Source organism: Gopherus flavomarginatus, chromosome 19, assembly GCF_025201925.1.
Source record: "Gopherus flavomarginatus isolate rGopFla2 chromosome 19, rGopFla2.mat.asm, whole genome shotgun sequence".
In the NCBI taxonomy this organism is placed as follows: Eukaryota; Metazoa; Chordata; order Testudines; family Testudinidae; genus Gopherus; species Gopherus flavomarginatus.
This window is the reverse complement of record NC_066635.1, coordinates 22,672,103-22,697,696: the sequence shown is the minus strand read 5'-3', so window position 1 is coordinate 22,697,696 and position 25,594 is coordinate 22,672,103. Positions and strand designations below refer to the sequence as shown.

General features: G+C 56.7%; 3 protein-coding genes across 4 annotated transcripts in view; 1 reads left to right on the top strand and 2 right to left on the bottom strand.

Moving 5' to 3' along the window:
- The window catches only part of GOSR1 (golgi SNAP receptor complex member 1), a 108,509-nt gene extending 87,467 nt beyond the window's left edge, over positions 1-21,042 (top strand). Inside the window, exons 8-9 of one of the 2 annotated variants that reach the window (XM_050929019.1) lie at positions 9,892-10,032; positions 20,898-21,042. In XM_050929019.1, the coding sequence (XP_050784976.1) occupies positions 9,892-10,032; positions 20,898-21,042 (286 nt within the window). Of the gene's footprint in view, positions 1-9,891; positions 10,033-12,422; positions 12,511-20,897 lie in introns of those variants that run through there. The other variant, XM_050929020.1, reaches the window with a different exon arrangement.
- Positions 248-16,447, bottom strand: TRARG1 (trafficking regulator of GLUT4 (SLC2A4) 1). The gene is made up of 3 exons (XM_050929038.1): positions 16,011-16,447; positions 1,295-1,427; positions 248-557 (listed from the first exon to the last, which is right to left on the bottom strand). Exons 1-3 carry the CDS (start codon positions 16,392-16,394, stop codon positions 541-543), a joined length of 534 nt encoding a protein of 177 aa, XP_050784995.1. The 5' UTR covers positions 16,395-16,447; the 3' UTR covers positions 248-540.
- Positions 21,043-22,698: 1,656 nt separating the features above from the next.
- BHLHA9 (basic helix-loop-helix family member a9) lies at positions 22,699-23,487 on the bottom strand. The gene has a single exon (XM_050929693.1). The coding sequence runs from the start codon at positions 23,485-23,487 to the stop codon at positions 22,699-22,701; it is 789 nt and encodes a 262-aa protein (XP_050785650.1).
- Between the last annotated feature and the right edge of the window lie 2,107 nt (positions 23,488-25,594).

Here is a 25,594-nt window from a genome sequence, read left to right as displayed (position 1 = left end):
TGTAGTGGCGCTCTCCTTTCTCCTGCATTTAATCGATTTCATCTCCCGATGGCAGTTGGAGCTTTTTCATAGAGACGGAGAATTTGTCAATACTAAAAACAGGATTTGTCCCAAAATTGTCAAGAAGTTTCCTCAAAACGTCCCATTCTCTCCTTTTTTAAAAAAATTAAATTTTGGGTTCTTTAATAAACCACATCATGAAGTTCTCCCCTTGTCCCCTTTTTGTCATGTTCTCCCTCCTACCCACCATGTTCGTTACTGATCAGGAGTGCGGTAGTGGATCTCCCTCCATTCCACCTCTGCTTGGGATTCGAACCCCTTTCCCAGTCCTTGTCGAGCTGCTGTGTTCTCCAGCTGGTTTGGTTGGTATGAAATCATTTTCCAAAAGGCTGTGAAATAAATGCATGCACTCCCTTGCATGATGCTCCAGAAGAGATGGGCCTAAGGCCACCCTTCTAAATTGTAACATTGTTGCTGCAAGGGTAAAATTAAAACCCTGGGAAGGAAAGACGTCTTCCTCCTCTTCAAGGTATTTTCATGCTAATTGGTCTGAAAAACTGTGAAATAAAGAGAGTCTTAGTGAGGCCTCTATCAATTAAATTACGTCCCCTCCTGCTCTTGTGTGGTTCCACTGAGGCCAGCTCGGTCCTGGGGGGAGTTGGAGTGTTGGGAGGTATGGGCAGCTGGGGGCTAGCACAGCAGTGATGTAAATGGTACTGACTTTGTGGATTGGTTCATCTTTGGAAGCGTCTCCAAACACTGGGCTGGAGCCCCTAGACTGCAGATTCATGGCTGAATTGCTGCACTTTTGCCTCACGTACACGCTTCCATTCTCCTAAACCATTGGTCTCAATCTTTCCCAGACCCTGCCCTCATGTTTCAGCCCCCTACCATGGTGGGATCCCCGTCTCTTGCAGGCACAAGGAAAGGTGTTCACAGCCACTGAAACCTGGGGCAGCCCCCACGTGGAGAAACTAGGTTCTAAGCTGTTTGTTACAATGCATTCCTCCAGTGCCCAGCACAGCTCCCAGTGGATTCTGGGGCATTTCACAGGGCCACTGGTGCATTGTGGGATGGCTGTCCGAGCTATTTCAGCCTGTACTGTCCACATTCAGGCTAGACTAGTATTTAGCACTACTGCTAGCCAGTCTAATCCCAGTGGTATTTCATACAGGTACATGCCCCTTGCACGGGGACCCAGTGTGTTTTTCAGGGGTGCTGCTAGGGACTCTAGTATGAGCACAGCCCAGGAGGTGCCATGGTGGCCACTGGGGACGAGGGGAAGAGGCATTACCTGTGAAATTGAGTGCACAGTAGAGCACAATGATGAGGATTCCCAGGACAATGGAGACTATGCTGAGCAACCTGGCCATGCGTCCGAGTCTCCGAGCACCGTCCATGTCCCCCTGCTGTCCGCTGTTCCTTGACTGGCAGAAAGGAAGACACAAACAGGCGCTTGTCAGGGGTCGTGGTTCCAGCTCCGTGGCTGCTTTGTGTCAGTCATCAGCCTTAACCCATGCAAAAGGAGAGCTGCTCTGTTAGCAGCTGGGTCTAGACAACTGCGGTAGCATCACCTGGGACGAGTGTCCTGACTTGCAATCCAAGTTTGTCAACAGTCTTCATTAGCGCAACTGCCCTGAAAAGTCCTGGCTGGCATGTGTGCTCTGCAGAGGGTGGAAGTTAGACCAGAGCAAGGGAGGCAGATAACTGTCTAGGTGTGTGTCTAGCAAATACAGCCCATAAGGGCTGTGAGGCTGAACATGACTGCAGCCAGCGGAGATTCTGCTTTGATTCAAAGGGAAGGGTCCTATGTTTTTAGGAGCTTCAATCCTCAGTGTGATTCACTTAGACAGAGCTGGGACAGTGGGGCCATTGCACTTAGGGGCCACCTCTAAGGGGAGCACAGTTGCCAACCTCCAAAAATTTACATAATTGAAAACACACACACCTGGGTTTAACACCCACCCCCACCCCCGGCTGCTGAGAGGAGCAGCAGCAGACTGCAGTCTCCATAGCCCTGCACTGCAGCTGTGCAACATGGGCCAAAGTGTGGACTTTTTGTAATATTTTGGATGCCTATTTGTGCCTCGGTTTCCCTTTGTATGTTGCATTGCTAACCAGTAGGTGCGAAAGAGTGAAGAGTGCTCTTGGGGCAGCACAGGAGACGTGGCGGGGGTGCCACCAAGCTAGCAGGGTGGATCAAATGGGTCATTAAAGGATGGGCCGAGGTCGACTCCTATCAGTGGAAAATCCACAAAGGCAGTGAAAACCTCAGTGGCCAGAACACTGACACCTAACCCCCAACAAGCCAGAGGCAGGAGGTTTCCCCTCCCCTCGGCAGGGGAACTGAGCAGAGGCCAACTTGATAAGTAAGGACTGAGAGGTGACAGAAAGGGGATAATGGTTGGCTTTTGGGAGAGGCCCAGCCGCTCTCACCTCAGCCTGAGAAAGGGGCCAGAGAGTCCAGAGCAGGTTGGCTGTGGGTTACTCTGGCTTGGCCAGATGGACTATGTCTTAACCTTTATTTCTCTGTGCTGCCCTAAGGAAATTGGACACTGTGTCCCAGCTAAGAAAGCCGGCTGTGTTCTGACAAGGCTCCTCAGCGTCACTGGAAATCCTTGCGGGTGCACATTGGTCCCGGCAGAGCGTACGTGTCTCTGACCAGGAGCCTATCAGTTGGACTCGCTGGACAGAGCTCCCGGTGTAAAGCAGGAGCCCAGATGCTCAGTCTCAGAGGCTGTGTGGCTGTGTGGCCTACCCTGAAGGAAGAATGGGACCCCCTGGGGGGACGGTCTGCTACACAGACACAAGATTACATGGTTACTGTTGCAGCCTGCACATGAACAGTGAATGGGCTTTGACTTAACGCTCGGTAACTGCTGGCTTTCATCTCGCTTTAGAGCAGTGGTTTTCAACCTGGGCCTCCGCAGATTATCTGTAAGATTGCCAAAGGGGGCCGCACCTCCACTCGAAATTTTGTAGGTGTCTGCAAAGGAAGAAAGGTTAGAAACCACTGCTTTGGAGTATCCTTCGGCACTCTGCCTCTCTGGCTCGCGGCTGGGAGCTGAATGAGCTCCTCCTGCAGTGATGGTTGCTCTTGTGCTGGCAGCGAGGGGGGAGGGAATGGCCACCCCAGCTTCTCCATGCTGCTTTCCCCTGCTGCTCTACTGATTTCTTAATGCAGTCTGCTAGAGGGTGGCCCTGCCTTGTAACTAAACCTACTGGTTCCCAGGGTACAGCAGGGCTGGGGGAGAGTCATTGGGAGGTGCCTGGAAATGCCTCTCTATGGGATCATTCATAAAGGCTGCACAGAGATTGGAGGCCACCTGTCCCACCACAGCTTTGTCCCCCTATGGGGCTGCTTTAGCAACTTAATGGGAGCCTGGAGGGCACTTCCAGTTTGGATAGGGTAGAGCAGGTTGCAGTAGCCCCTGTCTTTGGGGAGGAGCGGCAGCTCGGAGACCACAGAGACTGTCTGAAACTGGCAGAGAGCTGCTGTGGGGCTGCCTCTCCTGAGTCTGGTCACCGTGACTGAGGAAAAGCCATGGCTCTGGCTGGCTTTCCCGGGGGCTCCTTTAGAACGTGAGTACGGAGAGCGATGTCCCCCTGCCAGCCCCAGAAGCTGCTCTGCTCACGCGCAGAATAGCTGCAGCCTGGGTAGTGGCAGAGCAGGCCTCCCTCGCGTACTGTCCATGCTGAGGCTGAGGGTAGTGACATCATTGCGGGGCTGAATGTGAGGGCTGCCTGCCCCGCTAAAACTCCAGAGCCCACTCCACAGCTTGGGGAGCAGTGAGTACAAGGGAATGGCGAACAGCTGGGTCACTGCCAGCCCTGCCTGGAATTGATCTCAAGATCTAGTGGGGACAAAGGCTTCATAGTGGCTGGCAATGCACTGACAGGGACTAGCAATGTCTTGGTAAAGTCGGACATCCTGCAGTACTCTGGCTAGCACCCTGGGGTCTCCTAGGCTGTTTCACCACCATTGTGCTCTATACTCCACCTGTACTAACTGTGCTCAGGACCGACCAGACCACATGTAACCCACAATACAATTAGATGGATCATTAGCCTTCAGAATCAGTGACTGATAAGTGATATCCTTGTTAACTTCCTGTTATAATCAGCAATAATCTGGTTTCCAAGTAAAAACACTAGGGCCAAAATTGGGTCATCCCCTGATGAGGGAAACGGGTTACTGCTGCTTGAAGAGAGCGCAAGGGCCATGTTCCTTCTTCTTGGCTGCAGGGCCTGGGCGAGGTAGGCAAGGAACAGAGGCTTGACACTTAGCAGAGGGTCAGGCGCTTGGGGCAGCAAAGATGTCACTGCAATCAGACTACTTACAGAGACTCAGCATGAATGACAAATGCAGTGGCGAGGCAGGAGAGCCCCTCCAGGGCCAAGGAAAATGTTGGCTGCTCAGCAGAAGCCCCGTTTTCAGTGTGTGTACCCCAACTTTCCCCAGAGCAAACCAATCCCCTGAAACCTCACTTGATGTCTATTGTTTCTGGGAAGTTTTGAGAAAAAAATCAGATAAGGAATTTCAGAGCCTGGTGTTTAGAAATGTCCCCCTGTTGGGAGGTGTTAAGGGGTGCAGAGGTCTGGGGGGGCACAGAGGTGAAATCCTGGCCCTACTGAAGGTAAGAGGAGTTCGGCCAGGGAGGCCAGGTTCTCACAGGTTTTCACCCACGTTACAAAAGCTAAACATTTGAAATGTTCTAGCTGTAAAATATAAGCATTTAACATTTCCTTGTGGACTGACGCCACCTCCTCTCCCCAGCCATTATCCATGGCACCCGCTGGTGGAACATGGAGGAATCACAGTGCAGAGCTTAGGGCACTAGCCTAGGACTTTGGAGACTTCTGCTCTGCCACAGACACCTGGCTGACCTGGGGCAAGTTGCGTCAGGTACGGCTACACGTCGGGGGCATGTGGAGCACAGACTCTGCCTGCCCAGTGTGGGTGGCAAGGCGCGGCTTAGGCAAGTAGAACAGCAATGGCTCTCTGCATGGCCTCCTCTCTCGACGCGGCTCTCTTTAGTAGTGTAGAGTCCTGCTGCTGGAGCCATTCCCCATGGCCTCCCCTCTGCCAGCGCCTACATACCACAGCCTGGCTGCAGCCTGCCTTTCACTGCGGCGTAGCTCCACATAGGGTATGTTCTGCCGCAACTGTACCCAGGCCGAGTCTGTCTGCTCGGTCTCTGTCTATAACGGGGAGAATAGCGGGGCCCTGCCTCGCACAAGAGGTGTGACAATCAACCCATCAGCCTGGGAAGCGCTTTGAGGTCTGCTGATAAGAGCTATGGGGGTTATTATTATTATATTCCATGCCATTGTAACTGGCTGCACATGCGCCCCTCCCACAAACATGCTAGGGTCTGCAGGAGGAGAGCTCTGGTTTAGGGCACCTCAGAAGATCCGTCAGAGCAGGGCTTCCCTCCTGCAGACCCTGTGCACCAGCCTGATTTACATTTTTGCACTCATTTAAACAGAAGAGGGTGGGGGAATTCCTAGACAAAAACGTAGTTGAAAAGAGGTAAGGTTGAAAGCCTGAGTTTCAATACAGTCCAAAAATCACACTTTCCTTCTGACTTCTCCTTTAAAAAAAACAGACGAACCCCCCTCGTGTGAAAAGGGGTAGCAATGACCCATTAAGAGGTCCAGCAAGTCCCCACTGCCATATAATCCAGCATCATGTTCGCTCAGCCCACCTGACACATACCAGTCACCCTTAAAGTTTGCAAAAATCTATGCAAAAATCAAACTAACAAATGATTAGATGATCCAAGCCCGTTTCCTATCCAAGGGTTCCGTTGCCAATATACTGTGTCACCAAACACCACTAATGGTTACTTCTTTAGTCACTACAAAAACAACGAACACGGTGACCAAACATATGTGACTTGTTACACAATACATTTAAAACAGTTAAAAATACAACTTGCAAGGTCTGCATGGACCTACATCACCATATAAGCACTCCATTTCATAACCCCAATACATCAGTCATGCCAATTCCAGTCATACAAATATTCTGCCCCATCAACCCAGCACACTCGAGGAGTATGTAGGGAACTCTGACATAACCTAACGCAGCCTGGATCTTCTTCCTTTCATAAGCTGTAATGCACATGGAATAGAGGATATCAAAAATCAACAATAAGCACCTAACAGCTTGTTTGCATTACTGAACAGAAGGTGGCAAAATTAAATCAGGTGGGATGACAGTGGGCGATGGATTATATGGCAGTAGCAGCACTGGTCGAATCCCTTAACTGTTCATTGATAGATTTTTAACATTTGAGATTTTTAAAGGCACAATTTTTTGTAACAAACGTGTAATTTTGGGGGGAAGGTGTATGTTGGACTCCAGTGAAACATGCTTGCATTGGTCTATACGTTCCCTAGCAAAATACAAACAAGGAGTGAAGCCCATCACTGCAGCTTCTGGAACCTTTTTCTCTTGAACAGTTATGAAAAATCCACAAGCATTCACATGGAGTGTTCTGTGAGCATTTATCGCTGTCCATATATTACTCATTGGAATGGAAGGGGTTGATTGTAACTGGTAAATGTCAGTCATCGTGGATTTCACTTTCCACATAAAAACATGAGCAATTTGTGTCCATTAATCAGTGTTTGCAGAGAGGGCATGTTTGTTCAAATGTAAGAATCTCTTGAGGACTAATCAGAGTGTGTGGTAGTAGCTGTAGCTGGGAGTTTAGTATTAAAAACTAACCATTGAGAAATGACAACCGAATATGTCTGAATGCACTATGAATCTTGACTTCATGTGGCTAAATAATTAGCCTGTGACCTTTCTTGAAACATGCTAGTGGGAACATTTTAGGAGGTAAAACCAGCAACATATTCTTTGGGAAATATCAATTTAGCCATTTGAAATGAAGTTTAACAAATGGAATCCTTCCAAGTTGTTCTCTAACGATAATACTTATTACAGTTACAAAGTGCTGTGCATTGCTTGCGCTCAGCCTCACGATAGACCCTCTGTAGTTCTGGCTGGCTAGGGCATCCGTCACTTCTCTGACCCTGCTATGTGCGCGGTGCTGTGCACTGTTAAACAGCCTCTGTGCACACCCCTGCCCAGAGGGGGTGGCCCGTTAGTGCTAAGGGGAAGAGGTTTCCTGCATGTATGTTTGCCAGAAGCTGGGAATGGGTGACAGGGGATGGATCACTTGATGATTCCCTGTTCTGTTAATTCCCTCTGAGGCACCTGGCATTGGCCACTGTTGGAAGACGGGACACTGGGCTAGATGGACCATTAGTCTGACCCAGTATGGCCGTTCTTATGTGTAGTGTGTGAAAAGATCTGGGTCCTGTCACATGCAAAGCTCTCTAGAAATAGAGTAGTGCGGTACAGTGGAAAAGAGCAACCCAGCCCCGGCCATCCCTGGGGTTTTACCATTGACCACTGTGTACCATCAGGGGGCTGTTTGGTTGCATCCTGTTGCGAGGGGCTGAGTGACGCAACGAGAACTGAGCACTGGCTCTTTCCAATGCAGCCTCTCCCAGGATTGGGCCCTAAATGCCTTCCCCTTGTTTGGAGACACTTATAGTTGGTTTGCAGTGTAGGAGCAGCAGGAGAGGGGGTAAGAGAGAGACCTGAGTGTTCCCCGGGGCATCTCTCTGTGTGTCTTGCAGACTAAGTGCTTCCAGTTGTAGCCTGGGCTCTGATGCACAGAGGCTCTTTTGTTTTGGACAGCTGAGCCGTCGCAAAGATTCTCTCCTTTCCTCTCTCTGTCTCTTGGTCCATGCTCATTCAAGCACGTTCCCAGCAGAATGGGGGTGGGGGGGTTGTATACCCTGTACTGGCACTGGTAGCGAGGCTGGTCCCAGAGGGCTCCTTCTCCATTTGTGTGTGTTAGCTCTGCTCTCCAAAATGGGGGGGGGAGCGGCTGAAAGCAACTGAAACCTATTAACGCAGGCCCAGATCAGCATCACCAAAGCCAGTCCTCAGCTTTGTCAAACAGGGAGACTGAAAAAGATGCACTCAGGTGTCTATGCAGCCAGGCCAGAAGTGACTCATTCCATGAGATCACACTGGGAGAGGAAGGGGGAGATGGGCAGATGATTTTTCTGCTAACCACAAGACCTGCTGGGACCTGAGTTCAGCATTTGAAAGGTGATTTATGAGCCTAACTCCAAAGGCATTCCAATGCTTTCTTCTCTGTCCGCTGCTCAGTGCTAGGAAGTGGCCCTGTGTGCAAAAAGCATTAACTTCAGGGAAAATATAAGAGTGCAAGCCCCCCAACAACTGAAGAAAAGTCAGTGGGCTGTAAGTATGCCCACCAGCTGCCACTGTGGCTGCAAGCAGTCTGGATCATGCCCCCAAGGGGAGCTGGTCCCCGGTGCCTAAAGCCTCTGGAGAGTCTGGTTCCTGTCATATCTCTAGCTACTCCTGGGGGAATTCTGCACCACTGCATGTGCACAGAATTCATGTCCCCTGCAGATTTCTTTGTTTCCCTGCAGAAAAATTACTTTCTGACAGGGAAGCAAAGGGAAGCTGCAAGAGCAGCCATGCCCCACTCCCTAGCTGCGCAGGTCCATCATTGCAGGCACCTGGAGCAGCCAGCAGAGAGGTAAATCACCACAGGGCTGGGGACACCCCAGCCAGTGGCTCCTACCCTGAGCTGGAATCAGCTGCTAGTCTCAGCTGGGCTGGAGCAGACAAAGATGGGACTTCTTCTTTCCCTACAAGGAGTGGCTGGGGCTGTGTCAGACCCACCCCCAGAAATTTCCTCCAGCTTCAGGAAGCTCAGCATCCTCCCCTGCTTCCTGCCCCCATTGCTCCTCAGCTGTGGGGGGGAGGGGTCACTCTACAGGGAGCTGCTCCCCCATCCTCTGTGCCTCCAGATCTCCCATACTCAGACACCACTGCCAAGCCTCACCCCATACACCCAGAACCCCCCTAGCCCTCCATACCCAAACCCCACCCCATTGAACCTCAACCCCTGCATCTGAAGCCCCCTGTGCCCAGACCCCCTGCCTCAGGACCCCCCACCCCTGCACCCAGACCACCCCACACTGAGCTCCCTGCACTCAAACCCCCACACTGAGCCCTCACATCCAGACCCCCATGCCACTGACCCCCAATTAACTCCACACAGACCCCCACCCCACTAAGCCCCACCCCACCAAGTCTCCCTGTTGAGACCCCTATGCCCAGACCCTTCTTCTGACCCCAACCACTTTCACCTGGAAGTCCCTGCAGAGTCCCATTGCCCCTGCACCTGGAACCACCCGCCCCAACAAGCCTGTGTGCATCCAGATCCCCCCGCATACGCACACCCCACACTGAGCTGCCTGCATCCAGATTGTCCCACACAGAATCCTCTCACCTCCCCCAACACACACTAAGCCCCTCCACACTTGGACCTGCGTGGTTAAGCCTGCCTGCCCCACACCTGGCGCAGAGGGGCAGGGCCCCAGGGGGTTTCTGGGGCAGACCCAGGCCTTGTGCTATGTCAGGGTGGGCTGCAGCTTCACCACTGACTCTGTGTCCCCGGGGTGGGGAGGCTGCAGGGTGATCTCCCACCTTTGTGCAGCCAGTGGCCTGTGCTTCTCACTGCCATGCTGGAGCCCCTGCATTGATTTATTGACAAATAAAATGTGCAGAATTTTAAAATATTGTGCGCAGAATTTTGAATTTTTGGGCACCAAATGCCCTCAGAAGTATCTCTAGCCCAGCTGGACATGGGCTCAGCCAAGGTTTACGTGCTTGATCAGGCAAACGTCTGGGTGTTCATACCTTGCTAGGCACAGCAAGCCAATTCAGGGGAAATGTCCAGTGAAGCCACTGGGAACTCTGCCTGCTTGTACAAGGGCTATATTGAACTTGAGATCTCCAGGCTGAGCAGTCTTCTCCTCCCTCAGGACTGAACCAGATCTGGGCACTTCACTACATGGGGCCAGTGCAACGCCATCCACCATGCTCCCTCTGGCTAGGGCAGCGCTCCTCAGCAGACTACATGTGATTGACGACGATACGTTCCTGCATCCCTTGCACTTACCAAGGTACATACGCCCCACTGCACTTATGTCTAGAGATGGGCAACTTCCTAACTTGGCTCTTCGGTTCCTCCCCCACTCCAACAGGGCAGGTGTTTGAAAATCAAACCTGCTCATAGCCCCATCACTGCAGCATAGAACTGCTGTGGCACCCAGAAGGAAGAGTGTGGGAGCTACTTTGCTCAGCTGGTGGAAGGATAGCTGGGAGTTATGTGGCTCATTACTGTGTATGTCTAGCAAGACTCCACTATCCCGCTTTCCCCGTACCACTGCATTACAGAGCCAAATAAGCTGAATCCATCTTAGCCCACATCCTGGCTAAGCAGGCTCTCCACTGTGCAACTGATGCCAGCTGGCTCCTGCAAAGAGCCCGATTCCTCTTCTAAATGGAGGCCTGTCTCTGTGGAGGGCTTGCCTATAGCGCCTGACACCACATCCCTCTCTAAATCTTTATTGGCTTCTGGGGAACCGCTGACTGCACGTTCCCCTCCATATGTTTCTGCGCAGTAAGCAGCATGCTGGAGCTCTGGGGCTGCTGCCTTCCCTGAGCTGATTTTTCAAAGGGGAGATTTGCCTGTATTGCATAGTTAAGACTATAAAAGGGGCCCACAGGCCCTGTAAAGCAGCATGGTTCCTTCCTCCAGACTAACTGGGGTGGTGCTAATTGGAAGGCTTTGCAGCCTGAGGTGTGAGTGTACAAGGAGGGATGGGAGAATTGTTACCTCTCTTCTCACACTGGCTGATTCTGCCCCAGTACGTGGGAATAGTTAGGGTCAGAAATTGCTTCAAGGGCTCCAGATGCCATCAGCTCCTTGAAAATATCTGAGCCCAGGAACTGGCCGGGTCCCACTTTCTATTTTGGGGGGTAAGTTTGGCTGTTTGTGGATCAGGAGGAAATAGGTTCTTTTCAGTCTTAGGGTTTGTTTTTATTTTCCAGTAAAATCCCTAAACCAGCCCTCGATAAACTGACCTGGTTGGAGTCAATCTGGACTAGTGCTTAGTGCACGAGATCACGCATAAGGTTTCCTGGGTTCTAGTCTCAGCTCTGCCACCAAGTCGCTGGGGGTCACTTTCTCGCTGGGTCAGGGGGATAATATCTTCCCTGCTTCAGGGGGTGTGTCAGTGAGGATTAATGAGTTGCTGATTCAGAAGCTCTGCAAGTGCTGAGTATTCAGGGGAGAAGGTAACTCCCTGGGCAGCATGGCGCGTCAATAGTTAATGTTTGCAAAGAGCCTTTTAGAGCATCAGATGAAAGAGGCACTGGAAGAACAGAGCAGGCATTCATAAAACACTGTGCCCCTGGGCTGCCTGCCTCTGGTCCCTCGGCCAGGCTCGGTGCTACTCTGCAGCCGTTCTCTAGGGGAGAGCCACGTGGGAGGAAAATGGACAGGGGCAGCAGGAACCATGACTTAAAAAAAAAAAAAAAAGAAGGGAAGGAAGAAAATGGGCCACTTTTATTCTATAATTGTTTGAACAAAAGGCTCCTGCTTCATCTCTCAGCACTTGAATAGAAACTGCTGGGAGCTCTAGTTCTGCCCTGGTAACTCGCCTGGCAGTGGTGCAGCCACACATCAGCTAGCAAACAGATGGGAGGAAGGACCAGGTGTGAGAATTGTGATTGTTGTTACCATAACATTAGACATTAAATAACAACCAGGACCCCACGGTGCTGGTGTTGTCCAACCCCAGGAAGGCACACAAGCCCTGCCCCGCAAAGCAGAGGGGCTCGGGGGGTCATGAACACGACAGTAAAACTCTGGGGGAATCACATCTACCCAGTGAGGGGGCTTGTTCTGACCTCCTGTACTGGTGTCGGCGTAGTTGGAACTGGTTGGTGGAGGGGTTCAGGCATCGTCCGAAAGTCGGTATTTTCCAGAAAGCCTTTGGTTTTGGATGTGCCTCTTTCAGTGGCGAAACGTCGCCGTAAGCCCCAAAGCCGATGCTGTGGGGAGGTCTTCTCCGAACATGCAGGCTGTAAGCCCAGAGCATTGGCCTGGTGTGGCGAGTCAGTAGGGAGACAGCACAGATCCATTGAAACAAACTGATCTCAAGCCTGCCTGAGCCAAAGCTAGGTCCTCAGTCTAGGCCAAACAGCCCCAGGGTCCCCTGAGGTGAGCACAACAGCAGGCCCTGTGGTTTTTGTGCTGACTGTAACTGAATGCTTGACCCTGCCCTTCCAGTGCCAGTTCACTGCCTCTGCTGGGTGGGAAGCATGACCAGTCTCACCAGCCCTGTCCTCTAGGCCCACCTGGAATGGATACGGGTCATGCCCTGCCACATTTCTGAGGAATCAACTGGCCCTGCTCACAGGGGCTGATCAAGCCAGTACTTTATTGCATCAGCCTTTTTATTATTATTATTATTATTATTCTTTTAAAAGAACTTGCTTTTTCTAGCTCCTGCAGTTGTGGAGAAAACTGGCCCATCAGCCCCAGAGGCAGTGATGCCTGCCTGAGTCTGCAGGAGTGAACGTGCCCTGCTCATTTCATGGTGTGTTTTAGAGATGCCTGTTGAAATGCCTGCATTGCTCACTAGTCTGAGGCTGATCAAGGCATGTAGGAAAAGAGGGCCGCTTGTCTCAGGTTCAGTAGTACCTCGCGTTGATCTCAGTGGGTTAGCCAGGGAGGAGGGAGCTGCTCTGTGGAAATAAGAACTGCAGAACCTAGCCCAGTAGGACGGTATGTGCAGTTCCCAGAGAACCCATCTTAGTGCCACTGCTGAGTGGAACTGGAGCTGACCATGGAGGGTGGGGAAAGTGCCACCTCTTTTTTCCCCCGAAGGGAAGAGCAGTGCTGCAGGAGCACCCAAAGCGCCACACAATCGTATTTTGGACGTATGCACCATTGGGTGTGAGTGGCATCTCCCAGCCATGCACCTTGTGCTGTCTCATACTCAGAGGGAAGGGAGTGCAAATCTGCTGTTCTAGCCTGGGAGCACAGAGGACAGAACAAGAGCAAGGCTTCAGCTCTTAGAGGACCACTGACTCCTGAAGGAGAAGCCCCAGTTGTGGCCTACATTCACCCCTTGTTAACCCAACGTCCAGGGAGTCCAAGTCTGGTCTGTTTAGGCTGTAAGCTGTCTGGACCCGTGAGCATCTCACCATTGGTTTGTTCCGCACCTAGCACAAAGGGGCCCTGATCTCCTCCAGACCCAGTGTGGAAGGGGGAATAGTAGAAGCTGGGTTCCCTACCTCTACATGCGTGATCTGGGTAGGGGAAGCTACCTAGGCTAAAGGGTAGGTCCTCTCTTCTCCCAGTGTGATGGGAACTGGAACTGGGCCAGTTCTGGGCTGCTTTGCTCTTGTGTTTGTGTAACAGCACCAGCCCGGAGCAAAGGGACTTCACTGGAGCTGGAACTCAGGCTTTATTTTAAGCACCCAGGCTGGGGTATTTGCCTCCAGGTGCTACGGTAACACAAACAATAACGAGCCCAGTGGTGATGGTGGGATCCTGCCTAACGGCTCCGGGTCCCTCGTGGAGAAGGGAGGGTTTATAAATGTCCCTTTGGTGACTCCCTGCATTTCAGGCCCCCCTCCTCTAGGTGCTGTCTGTGTAAGGCCGGTAATGCTGTAACCCCAGGCACAGCCCTGCTCCTGGCCCCCTTGGGAAGGTCTCTTTCTCACCTCCCCATAGCAAGCGTGGGGTTACCCCTGTCTGGCCTGGAATGCTCCCAGGCGGTTTTAGGTGCTGAGGGAACTATCACTTCCAGTTTGAAAGGGATTTCCCTGCCTGGTCCTGGCTTGCTCTTAGTCAGAGCTCCCTGGGGCCCTACCTCCAAGCACTGTCCCCTTCTCTGCCCTCCCACCGCTGCTCCCCATCCCTCCTAGCAAACTTACTGCTTGGCCCCCACCAGGCTGCAGCCGCTGTGGGAGCCTTGGCCTGGGTGTGCAAGGCTCTCTTACTCTCCTGGCTGCTCCAGCCTGGGCTCCAGGAGGGTTTAACCCTGGGGAGGTTTGTGTGTCCCCGAGTCCCTTCCATGCCCCCCCCAGCTCCGGAGAAACAAACGCTGTTCTGAGCGGGGCAGGATACAAAGAATTCCAGGTTCCTTTCGGGTTTGTAGCTCGGGAGGGAGCCCTAGCTGAGGGCCATCCCCAGCCAGGGCAGCCGGGGTCAGCCTGCTGCTGCTCCTGCCCCAGGCAGGGCCCTCCGCCTGCCCAGCTCCGCCCCGGGCAGTGACCCCAGCCCAGCCGCGCTCCGGGGCAGCGGTGGTGGGAAGGGGCCGCTTGCAGGGGGTGCTGTGATCCCCCTTCAGACAGCGGCTGGTTCCCTTCTGCCGCCTGCCCCCTCCCCAGACCCAGAGCGCCCATTGTCCCGCTGCGAGCTCTGGGGCCCGGCCCCGCGGGGCTCCGCCTCCCCCGCTAGCCAAGTTCCTTAGAGCCCCCCCGGGCTGAACAATCCCCCAGCCCGGCGCTGCCCCGCGGGACGCGCATCCGAAGGCAGGGACGGGGGAGGGAAGCGCTGCGAGGCCGGGCAGTGCCGGGGGGGCCGCCGGGGCCGGCTCCGGGGCTCCCCTCCCCGGTCCGCGCAGCCAGGGCGCATCAGCGGGCAGCGCAGCTACCCAGCGGCCATGCCCCGCCCGGCAGCTGGGCGCAGCGCGCTCGGTTCGAAGGGGAAAGCGGGGCTCGGAGTTCAGAAGCGTCCCCTCAAGTGTGCGGGGGGGGACAGGGCTGGTGGCTGGCGCCCCAGGACCCCGGGGGGGGGCGGCAGGGCTGGTGGCCGGCGCCCCAGGACCCCGGAGGGGGGGCAGGGCTGGTGGCTGGCGCCCCAGGACCCCGGAGGGGGGGGCAGGGCTGGTGGCTGGCGCCCCAGGACCCCGGAGGGGGGGCAGGGCTGGTGGCTGGCGCCCCAGGACCCCGGAGGGGGGGCAGGGCTGGTGGCTGGCGCCCCAGGACCCCGGAGGGAGGCAGGGCTGGTGGCTGGCGCCCCAGGACCCCGGAGGGGGGCAGGGCTGGTGGCTGGCGCCCCAGGACCCCGGAGGGGGGCGGCAGGGCTGGTGGCCGGCGCCCCAGGACCCCGGAGGGGGGCGGCAGGGCTGGTGGCCGGCGCCCCAGGACCCCGGAGGGGGGCGGCAGGGCTGGTGGCCGGCGCCCCAGGACCCCGGAGGGGGGCAGGGCTGGTGGCTGGCGCCCCAGGACCCTGGAGGGGGGCGGCAGGGCTGGTGGCCGGCGCCCCAGGACCCCGGAGGGGGGCAGGGCTGGTGGCTGGCGCCCCAGGACCCCGGAGGGGGGCAGGGCTGGTGGCTGGCGCCCCAGGACCCTGGAGGGGGGCAGGGCTGGTGGCCGGCGCCCCAGGACCCCGGAGGGGGGCGGCAGGGCTGGTGGCCGGCGCCCCAGGACCCCGGAGGGGGGCAGGGCTGGTGGCTGGCGCCCCAGGACCCTGGAGGGGGGCGGCAGGGCTGGTGGCTGGCGCCCCAGGACCCCGGAGAGGGGGGGACAGGGCTGGTGGCTGGCGCCCCAGGACCCCGGAGGGGGGGGCAGGGCTGGTGGCTGGCGCCCCAGGACCCCGGAGGGGGGCGGCAGGGCTGGTGGCCGGCGCCCCAGGACCCCGGAGGGGGGACAGGGCTGGTGGCTGGCGCCCCAGGACCCCGGAGAGGGGGGGGCAGGGGTGGTGGCTGGCGCCCCAGGACCCTGGAGGGGGGCGGCAGGGCTGGTGGCTGGCGCCCCAGGACCCCGGAGAGGGGGGGGCAGGGGTGGTGGCTGGCGCCCCAGGACCCCGGAGAGGGGGACAGGGCTGGTGGCCGGCGCCCCAGGACCCCAGAGGGGCGGCGGCAGGGCTGGTGGCTGGCGCCCCAGGACCCCAGAGGGGGGGCAGGGGTGGTGGCTGGCGCCCCAGGACCCCAGAGGGGGGGGCAGGGGTGGTGGCTGGCGCCCCAGGACCCTGGAGGGGGGCGGCAGGGCTGGTGGCTGGCGCCCCAGGACCCCGGAGAGGGGGACAGGGCTGGTGGCTGGCGCCCCAGGACCCCTCGGGCGGGCGTTCAACACTTACCATGATGGAAAAGACCAAGGCCACGATGTTGATGGGCCAGACGGGGCAGAAGCAGGAGAAGATGGCCAGCACCAGATAGTCCAGCGGCCGGCCCTGCTCCTGGGCGCTGGTGGTGGCGATGGAGGATGCCCGGCCCAGGCTGATCCGGGAGGGCGAGTGCGGGGCCGTCTCCAGGTGCCCGGCGGAGCCGGTCTTGTAGGGCAGGCTGTGGCCGTTCTGCTCCGTCTCCAGGGACTTGTCGCTGGCCAGGGTCCCCGAGAAGGACCTGGAGCCGCGGAGCCCCTTCTCGCTGGAGAAGAGCAGCTGCTCCGTCTCCTGGCAGCCCGCGGGCGGGGCCGGGCCCCCCAGCCCCTTCTCGAAGTGCGCCTCGCTGTTGATGGCCATGGCTCGCGGCTCGCTCCTGCGCCAGGCTAGGGCGCCATGCCCGGCGGGCTGGGCGGGGAAGGCAACGGGCAGCTCCCCGCGGGGCGCTCCAGGGCCGGCCGGGCTGCGGAGCGAACAGCCCGGGCCGACGTGGGAGCCAGGGATCCCCCGCCTCCGCCCCAGGCAGCGCTGCCCTGCCCGGCTCTCGCTCGCTGGAGCGCTCGGGTGCGAGATCCCCTCCTGGCGGTGCCCTGGCTCCAGCCACAGCTCGGCACCTTTCTGCGGGGGCGGCTCCCGCGGGGGAGGGGCCAGCGCTGCCCCTGCCCACCTCTCCAGCGAGGGCTGCCTGGGAATCGGCCCGATGGCACCCGCCGCCCGCAGAGCGCTGGCGTGCGCCTTCAGCTAGCAACCCACCGCGGGCAGCCGGCCGAGTTTTGCCAGCCTCTGGGGGGGTCCTCTAAGGGAGGCACTGGATCCTTGTTTGCAGGGTTGTAGCTGCGCTGGGCAGCGGGACAAGGGGGGCTGGTAACAGCCTTTATTGGCCCAACTTCTGCTGATAGGAGAGGAGCTTTCCAGCGCCATCGAGGGCTGCAGAAGAGCCCTGGCTTGCTCCGGAGCTGGTCCCTCTCGCCAGCAGAAGCTGGGCCAAGGAAACCTGATACAGTTAGGCCAGGCCAGGCACCAGGGAGGCTGCCATGTTTGTCTACGGTGTGAAGGAGCAGGGTGGGTGTTTGGCAGGCAGACACATGTACGTTACATGCCCGTGATGCCCATGGGAATCTCGGTTCTGCACCCAGGAGCCTGGTGGAGGTGGTTTCTGCTAAAGGAGGGGAAGGCTGCACCAGCCACTTCCTCAGCTGGCGGGTTGCACCCACTAACATTTGCAGAGCCGGTGGAAGGGACTCGAACTCGGCTTTGGAGCTGGGTCCAGGACACCTCCTTAGCCCTCCCCTTGGCCAGGAGCTCTCTTTCCGTAGGGATCGCTGGTGTCCAGCCAGCTCCCTCCCTCTCTGTCGGTGGACACAGCAAACTGTAGCTGTGCCAGCAGGTGCCAAGCGAGCCCCTCTGTTCGTCTGCTGCTGTGGCTTTATGGTGGGACCGCTCTTCAGCTTTGCTGGGTTTGGAGGGCTATTGAGCGACCTGTGTTGTGAGTCACGTAATGGGTGGGTTTCCTGTTAGCTGAGCAACTTTGAACACGAACTAAACGCTGCTAGGGCCAGCTTATCATCCAGTGCAGTTTGTGCTTTCTGAAATGCCTCCTCGAGCAGAAGCATTGGGGCAGATGTGTGGGGTGCTGGGGCGCAGGCTCAGAAACCCTTCCAACTAAAATAGGCTTTACAAGCTTCAGATGGCGGCCAGGCAGCTTCACTCTGCAGGGCGGGCAGGGGCATGTGGTGAGGCACCAGGAAGCACCAGGCATGTGCTAGTGCTTCCTTGGAAAATGGCTCAAGGATGCTGGACAAAATGGTAGGAATTTTGACTAACAACTGGTGAATGTTAAGGCTAGAAGGGACCCTGTGATCACCTAGTCTGGACACACGTACACACTCCCAGCCATGTCTGCAGCAAGCTCAGTAACTTGTGTTTGTCCCATAACATCTCATTCAGAAAGACCTTTGGTCCTGATCTACAGATTTCAGACGTGGCGAATCCCCCCCATGGCTCGGTGAGTTGTTCGGGGTTAATTACCCTCACTGTGAAAAATGTGCGCTTCCTTTCCAGCCGGAATGTGACAAGCCGTTGTCTGCTAGCCCCAGCTATCCTCTTCCCATCTCCATACTCACAACCTGTGAGCAGGTCACCTCTAAACCTTCTCGGTGAGAAGCTACATCAATTGAGCCTCCGTGTAACATCCATGCCAAAAACACAGGCACCCTTTCCCTACACTCTTCCTGGGATTAGGGAGCCTGGTTCTGCTCTTCCACCAGTTTTAGTCCATTCTATTCGGCTGACGCCGATGGCGACTGATCCACACCAGCATAAGAGAGAGGAGACCCAGGCTGAGCCAGCCTTCCCAGGAGCCGTTTGGGAAATCCCAGTAATCCCCCACTTGCAGTTGCAGCACTTGGTATTGCCCAGTCAGTTCAAGCTGACACTTTATGATTCTGGCGGAGACAAGCTTGGGAACCCTTATAAATATATTAGCAAGCACTGACTGCAGCGAGGCAAAAGTACATTTGTTTTCTCGCATGTGTGGGTGGCTTTTCCCTGAACTCCTCTTGCATGGCTGGTTAGTGCTTGGGGATGGTGCACCACCCATGGGTAGAGCTGGAGGGAGATGGGTTACTGGGACCCTGGCTGACAGTTTGTGGGAAGCAGCCCCAATCTTCCTATGTGCACAGGGTAACGAGGTACTTTGGACGTTGGTCCCTCCTCTGCTGGGTCTGAGGGGAGATGTGGAGGGATTTTCTATTCTGGGTCGCAGAGGTTCTTATCCTGCCCTCATCACTGCTATATCTGAGCACCGTCCAGTCGTGCATGAAGCGATGTGACTAACATCTTGCAATTGTGGCCCTGTGCGGGACACATGGGAATGGAGGCACAGGGAGGCGAAGTGACATACCACTGTCACACAGGAAGTCTGTGGCGGAGCAGGGACGTGAGCCCAGCTCTTGCAGGCCATGGGCTAGTACCCTGACCACTGATCTTCCTTGTTTGTCTGGGTCTGACTCAATCGTCAGAGGAGGTCCAGGGAGCCGGACAAAGGAAGAGGCCCCATACTCAGAACTGCACAAAGACAAGGCCTCACTCTGCCCTGTTAGGAAGGCCAGGACAGGCGGGTGCTGAACTCCAAGACAAAGAAAGAGAAGCCCAGGGCAGCGTCCGCGGGCTCAGATGTCTGGGCCATTACGCAGGCACGGCCCAGAGCTCTTCCGCTGCCCCCAGGAAACCAGTCCCAGGGTGTACAGCGCGAACCCTGCCTTCCCCTGAGTGAGGGGAGACATGGGGAGGCCCTGTGGAAACCAGACCGGGCCAGACTCTGCTCCTTTACACGTGGCGGTGTGGAGTAACTCACCGATTTCACTGGCCTGACTCCCATGTACACCGGTGTAAACAAAAGCAGAATTTGGCCCAATGCCTGGCAGCCTGCCAGGACAGCAGAGGTGGGGGTGGGTTACATCCTGTTAATATATTAATTAGGCATAAATAACTCAGCCGAGCTGCCACAGGGGTAAAGCTGGGAGGCAAAGCAGGGGGAGGAGCCATTTCCAGCAGGGTCGCCCAGAGGGGGGAGCAAGTGGGGCAATTTGCCCCAGGCCCCCTGAATCCTCTGGGCGGCCTTGATTTCCAGCAGCGTCCGGCGTTACAATGCAGGGGTTTAAAACACTTCTGTGCTGCCTGCAACCCCGGCTCTTTGCAGCGTGAATCGTTACAGAGGAGCCGAGTGCCACCTAGTGGCGCAGGTAAAGTCATGGCTGCATCAGCCACAAAATAATTTGGATGGCACCAAACTGTCCGCTCTGCATCCTTGCTAATCTGGGAGCCCCCCGCACCCACCTCGTCCGTCCTGGCCGCACTCTCTGCATTCAGCTCCCTGGCTTTTTCTAGAGCCTTCAGTTTTACCCCTCTGCGTCTCCTCTCCCCCCGCCTGCAGGGTCCCACTGGGTTAGGTGCCCACAGCGGGAGTGACCATCTCTGCCACACGAGGCTCCATAGATAAGACAAAGGGTATATTATTGCTCTCATTTTGCAGGTGAGAAACTGAGGCCCAGAGACACAAGGTGCCTTTCCCATAGTTACACAGGGGGGCTGCAGCAGAGCTGGAAATGGGACCCAGGTCTCCTGAATCCCAGCCCAGCCTTCCTTTCTGGACACAGGTCTCCATCTGTCTGTGCCTGACTGCCCATTATCAGAGCATGGGGGGCTGCCTACTAGCTACCTTTCTCAAGGGCTCAGCAAAGCAACCAGCCCCCTTTGCAACCCGGAGCTCCCCTGGACTCAGCGCGCTGGGTGTGGGAAATGAGCCCGGAGAGGCACAGGATTGGAGGGGGGCTCTCAAGAGAGGACCCTGACATGGGTCTGCTTTTGGCTGAGCGCTCTTTTGAATCCTATAATTCCTTGGCTCAAGCCTCCCGAGCCACTGCCGGTGACAAGCAGCAGAGCGGAGGGGGGTGTCTCTCCCTCAGGGTAGGGTCTGAATGAAAGCCTCGCACAGCAGAAATGTGTCTGCTTCACACTGCTAGCAGAAATGGACGAGGAAAGGCTGCTGCGTGCGGTTAACCAGGCTTTCCCAGGCAGTAACCAGCACAGGCCCGTTCCTGGCACCGGAGTCCCACCTAGAGGGGAACAGTTGCCTGACCCAACACCAAGCCAACCCTCCTTAGCCACAGAACTGGCTCCCGCAGCCTTTCCTCTGCTGGGCTCCTAGCCCAGCATACCTGCCCGCCCGCCCCCCAAGTGAAAGACCTAATCCTCACCCCAGCGGCTGGCTGGTCCAAAGATCCCCTGATCTAAGGGTGTTTGCAGATATCTCCTCGAGGAGCTGGCAGACCGAGCTCCCGTCTGAATCTGACTGCTTTGCAGGTGGCTGGTGAATACTCACAGGTCACTGCAGAAACCCTGCTGCTGGGCAGACAAAACAAATCCTGCTCTGTCTTCTGGAACCCAACTCCAGATCCAGCATCAGCCAGTGGAGGTCAGTCTCTGCCCTGGCTTAGCCAGGCTCTGAGTTTCTGTCGGGTGTCTTGTCCTCTGCCCCCACCCCCAAGACAAATCGCCCAGTGCTTGGCAGTCACCACTGGCAGTGGCTCCTGTTCACACCTTTCAGTAACATTTCTCCTGTAAAGCCACTGAATGGCAGTGTGTTCTCCCTCTGCCGAGCGCTCCAGGGGCCAGGCTGGCTTCCCCTTGGCCGGGCGGAAAGCGCAGCATGGAAAGGGTCCCCAGTGCAAAGTGAAGGAGGGGTTAGCCCTTGGGGGCAGATCTGGGCGTGCCTCAGGGCCCACCCTGGGGCAGTGCCGGGTGCTCAAAACACAGGGCCCCAACACAGGGAAAAGTCCCTGCAAGAGTCGAGCTGAGATAGTGAAGATACGAGGGGAGAAGGGACCCCGGGGGTGTGAGGGAATGTAACAGTCCAAACCGAGGGCCCCCTGCTGCTCCCCCCAGAGATCTCAGCCAGCACAGGGGAGACACGCCTTGCCTGCTGCATGAGATGCTTTCAGAAGAGTGCAGTGCTCGCTTTGCCGCTTGTGAGCAAGGCAGCTACCCAAAGTCAGACTGCTGACCCCTCTCCACGGCCCCCCCAGCCTCTCTGTGCACCCCCAGCTATAGCCTCCCTCTCTCCCCCAGGTGCTGCCCAGCTGAGGGGAAGGGCCATCCCTTCCCAGTACATTTGCATGGCCCTTTAGATCTGAGTCCAAACTTTCTCTTCTGCCCTCCTGTCTACCCCCAAGGCTCCAGAGACTGATGTTCCCTGTGCAAATCAGCAGGGGCCAGCCCAGATTCACCATCACTCCCCCATTTCCCACCACAGCAAGACCACACTGAGCATGGACACTGTCTGGCCAGGGGCTTGCGAATGGACAAGCCCATTGGTGGCTATTTCAATCCCAGGCTCTGAACCCGTCCTTCTCCCCTGCACCCTCTTCTCTCCCTGCCTTTCCTGAGACCCTCTGAGCTTTCACCCTCTCCGGGATTGTCTGGAGTGTGCTGCACCCAGCTTCTCGCTTTCCTCCCGCCCCACGTGGATTGGCTGGGAATTCATCATTCTGCTGGCCAAAGCCATCCTTCCAATCCTTGCCAGCTGTTGAAACCTAAGTCCTGATCACCTCTCGCCTTCCCCAGCACAGCCCTGGGCCACTGGGCACCTGCGGGTTTATCGTTCAAAAACACAAGTTACAATTAACCTTCCCAGCTTCTGCGTCCAGAACTCTCCTCACACAGTCACAGCTGCCATACAATGAGTGAGTTTTAATATGCTGGGGGAGGGGGGCATTTTGCCAAGCCTGAATAAATGCCCTGGTTTTTTAAACTCACATTTGCTCAGAGAGAGAGAGAGAGAGAGAGAGAAAGAATAAATAAGAGTTGACCCAGGACAAACTGCAGAAGGGAAACCTTAAATTTACAGCAGAGGTAAATAGTCTGAACTCCTGCTAGAGCAAATACAAAACATCCACTTCGGGCTGCTCCCGGTTTCCCTGCGTTCCTTTCATTGCAGAGAGCATGTGTGCCGAGCCGCGCTGGCAACGCTGAGAATCCCGTCCTTGGCTCACCTCATGGCACCGCAGCACTTTGTGTCCCCGGTGTGTTTGATCCCGTCCAGCTGGGAGAGGTGTTCCCTTTCTGGCAGCGGGAGTCAGCAGCTCCCCTTGCTCAGGAATCCCGTTCAGTGCCTGGGGAGAGACTGCTGGTACCCGGAGCCTTGGCTATATCCCGGCTGCCAGGGGACTGGCCCTGGGAGAGAATCTCGGAAGTTGTCCATGTGTGTTTGTTGGCAGATGGCTCTGACCCCGAGGTAGTAGTTCCCACTGGAGTAATAGGCAGGGCTGGCTATAAAAGGATCCTTCTTTGGGCTTCCATAGTGGGACTGGAGCGGAGGCTCAGGGGAATACCTGGGATACGGCGGGGAGGGAGGGCAGTGTTGGAAGCTGGGAACATCTGGGTAGCTGGGCTCCGGGGGCAGGTGGATGAGCTGGGACTGGCTGCCTTTACCGCTCCCCTCCTGGCGGGGCCCGTTGTACCAGGTGCGGCATTCTGTGTGGGCACAGGGGCACCTCTGCACCGGGCTGGCGTGCAGGGACATGGACAAGGAGGCAATCCTGTTGATGGCTCTTCGCAGGGTTGCGATTTTGGAGAGTCTCTTGCCATTGAGGTCGTGTTTCAGGGCCAGCCGCAGGGCGTTGAAGGCTTGATTATAGTCCAGGATCCTCTTCCGCTCTCTGACATTGGCAGCAATCCTCCTCGCCTTGGAGCGCACTGGCCTACTCCTCTTCCTCAGCTTAGCCGCCGCTGGGTCGCTGGGGCAGGTGGTGGCCTTGCCACCCTGGGGTGCCCACAGCTCCTGCCTGGCTCCCAGGAGGTGAGCCCCTGAGACAGCAACCCCTTCCAGCTCTTCTCGTGCGCCGTCGGGCTCCTGCGGTCGCGCTGTGCCTTTCCCCAGGGCTGGCCTGGGCATGGCCCCTCCGCTACTGGGAAGCAAAGCGTGGCTCTCCTGCGCTCTGGACTCCTGCTGGGCTTGCCAGAGACTCCTGCTAAAAACTCTCCAAGGCAGAGCTGCATTGCCCCACGTGGTCCCTTTCCTGGGCCTTTTATTACCTGCCTCCAGCTATGCTGGGTTAGGTCAGGGATGACAGGAAGCAGGGAAACACCTGTCCAGCGCAGAGCGAGCTGAGCCTGTCCTTAGCTGCACTGTGAGGAAGATCACACACATTCCCACTTCTTCCTTATCCTCCGGAACAAATCGCCCCCTTTGTGTTTCTCTCCTGACCAGCTCCTGGCTGCACCGGGCCGGAAGATGGGTGCAGAGCTCTGGCAGCAGTGAGGCTCTGTGGTGTACAGAGCACAGGCTGTAAATCACTCAGAGCTGTGTTGTGCTGTTATTTTCCGGCTCCCAGATAACCCTAGGCACAACCCTCGCTGCAAAGGGGCCCTCCATTTGTAGGGTTAGTCACTGCCTCTGTTCGCTGCAAGATTTGCCTGAGTCATTCTGCCCAGAGACTCTCACCCAGGCTGGGCAGACTCATGGGAATCTAGAACGTCCTGGGCCCGTCAGTGCTTTGCTTTCAGTGGCCAGGGGTGCTGTCCTGTGCAGAGGCTGCGGATAGGCAACGCTTGCAGTGTTCCTGGAGCCGGATCAGGCCCAGGATATGAGAGACAAGGTGGGGGAGGTCACATTATGGGCCCAGCTTCTGCAGGTGAGAGACAAGCTTTGGATCTGGGCAGAGCTCTCCCTCGGGCCTGGTACTGTGTAGCTGGGAAGCTTGTCTCTCTCCCAACAGAAGCCGGACCAGTAAAAGATATTCCCTCACCCCCTGGTCTCTGATAGACAAGCTCCAATGAGCACACAGCACTGGCCACATTCCTTAGGTGGCCATTTCGAGTACAATTGCTACTAGCGCCTCTTTGCATCTCAGGACCTCAAAGTACCTGGCAGCCCCTGCGTGGCAGGGCAGCGTTTGGCTGGGTTAGTCTGCTGCACCCATCACTGTAGCACTGCATTATTGTTCCTCGTTTACTGAGAAGGAAACCAAGGGATGTGGGGTGGGGGCAGTGGCTTGCTCTAGAGTGTGTCCATGATAGAGATCTGCGAGTAGAACCCAGGAGTCCTGACACCCAGGCCCTCATCATCTCTAAATCGCCCGCCAGTTTCTCTGTCTCAGGCCTATGGTCTGACAGTTTGGAAGGCAGCGCGGGCTCCTTCCTCACCCCAGCCTGCTGGGGCTGCCTGGAGCTGCTGTCCAGACGCCTCTGTCCTGCCCCATCAGGTTAATTGCAGGGGCTGTGACACCAGGGTAGCTGCCAGTCATCTCTGGTTCCAGGTATTGCAGTCAATTGCATGCAACTCCCACAATGCATCTGGAGGTGCAATACAATCTCATGATTCAAGCATCTTCCTCCCCGCCCCACTGCTCAGGGATTCCTAACAGCATGGCTAGGGACTGGCTCCGTGCTTTTCACCAGCAGCATCCTCTCCCCAGTGGGGGCTCCCCTCGGCCCGCATCCAAGCATCTCCCCATCCCTTGGATCCAGTGTGGGAGGTTAGTGGACTGAGCAGCTCAGCCCTGTGTGGATGCTGGGTGCCCGGTGTGACCCCGGAGCACGTCTCAACGGGGCTTTGACTGGGGCTGCGGGCAGGTGCTGAGTGGGCAGCGCTCTGACAAGTACCAAGAGATGGGGCTGGGTGCCCTGGGGGACTGCCAATCCGAGAGGGGCTCTTTCACCTCAGCTCAGCACCTGTGCAGTGCCCTGTGGGTAACTGATGGGCCGGTGGAGGAGCCCAGCTCCTAGCAAACAGGGGTCTTCACCACAGACTAGCACTGCTGGCCCCATTCTCAGCACGGGGCCAAACGGCTGGGATGGGCTGGGAGACCCATGGGCCCTCGAGGGTGCCCCTGCAGGCTGTCTGGAAACACGCTGGCACAAGGGAGCAGTGTATAGGGGAAGCAGCTCTGCTGCTGCTGCTCTGGGGCTGGTCAGACCCACCCCATCTTCCGGGCTGCCAGCCCAGCACCCCTCAGCACTCAGTACATTTTGGAACAGCAACCACGAGCCTGGCCCTGACT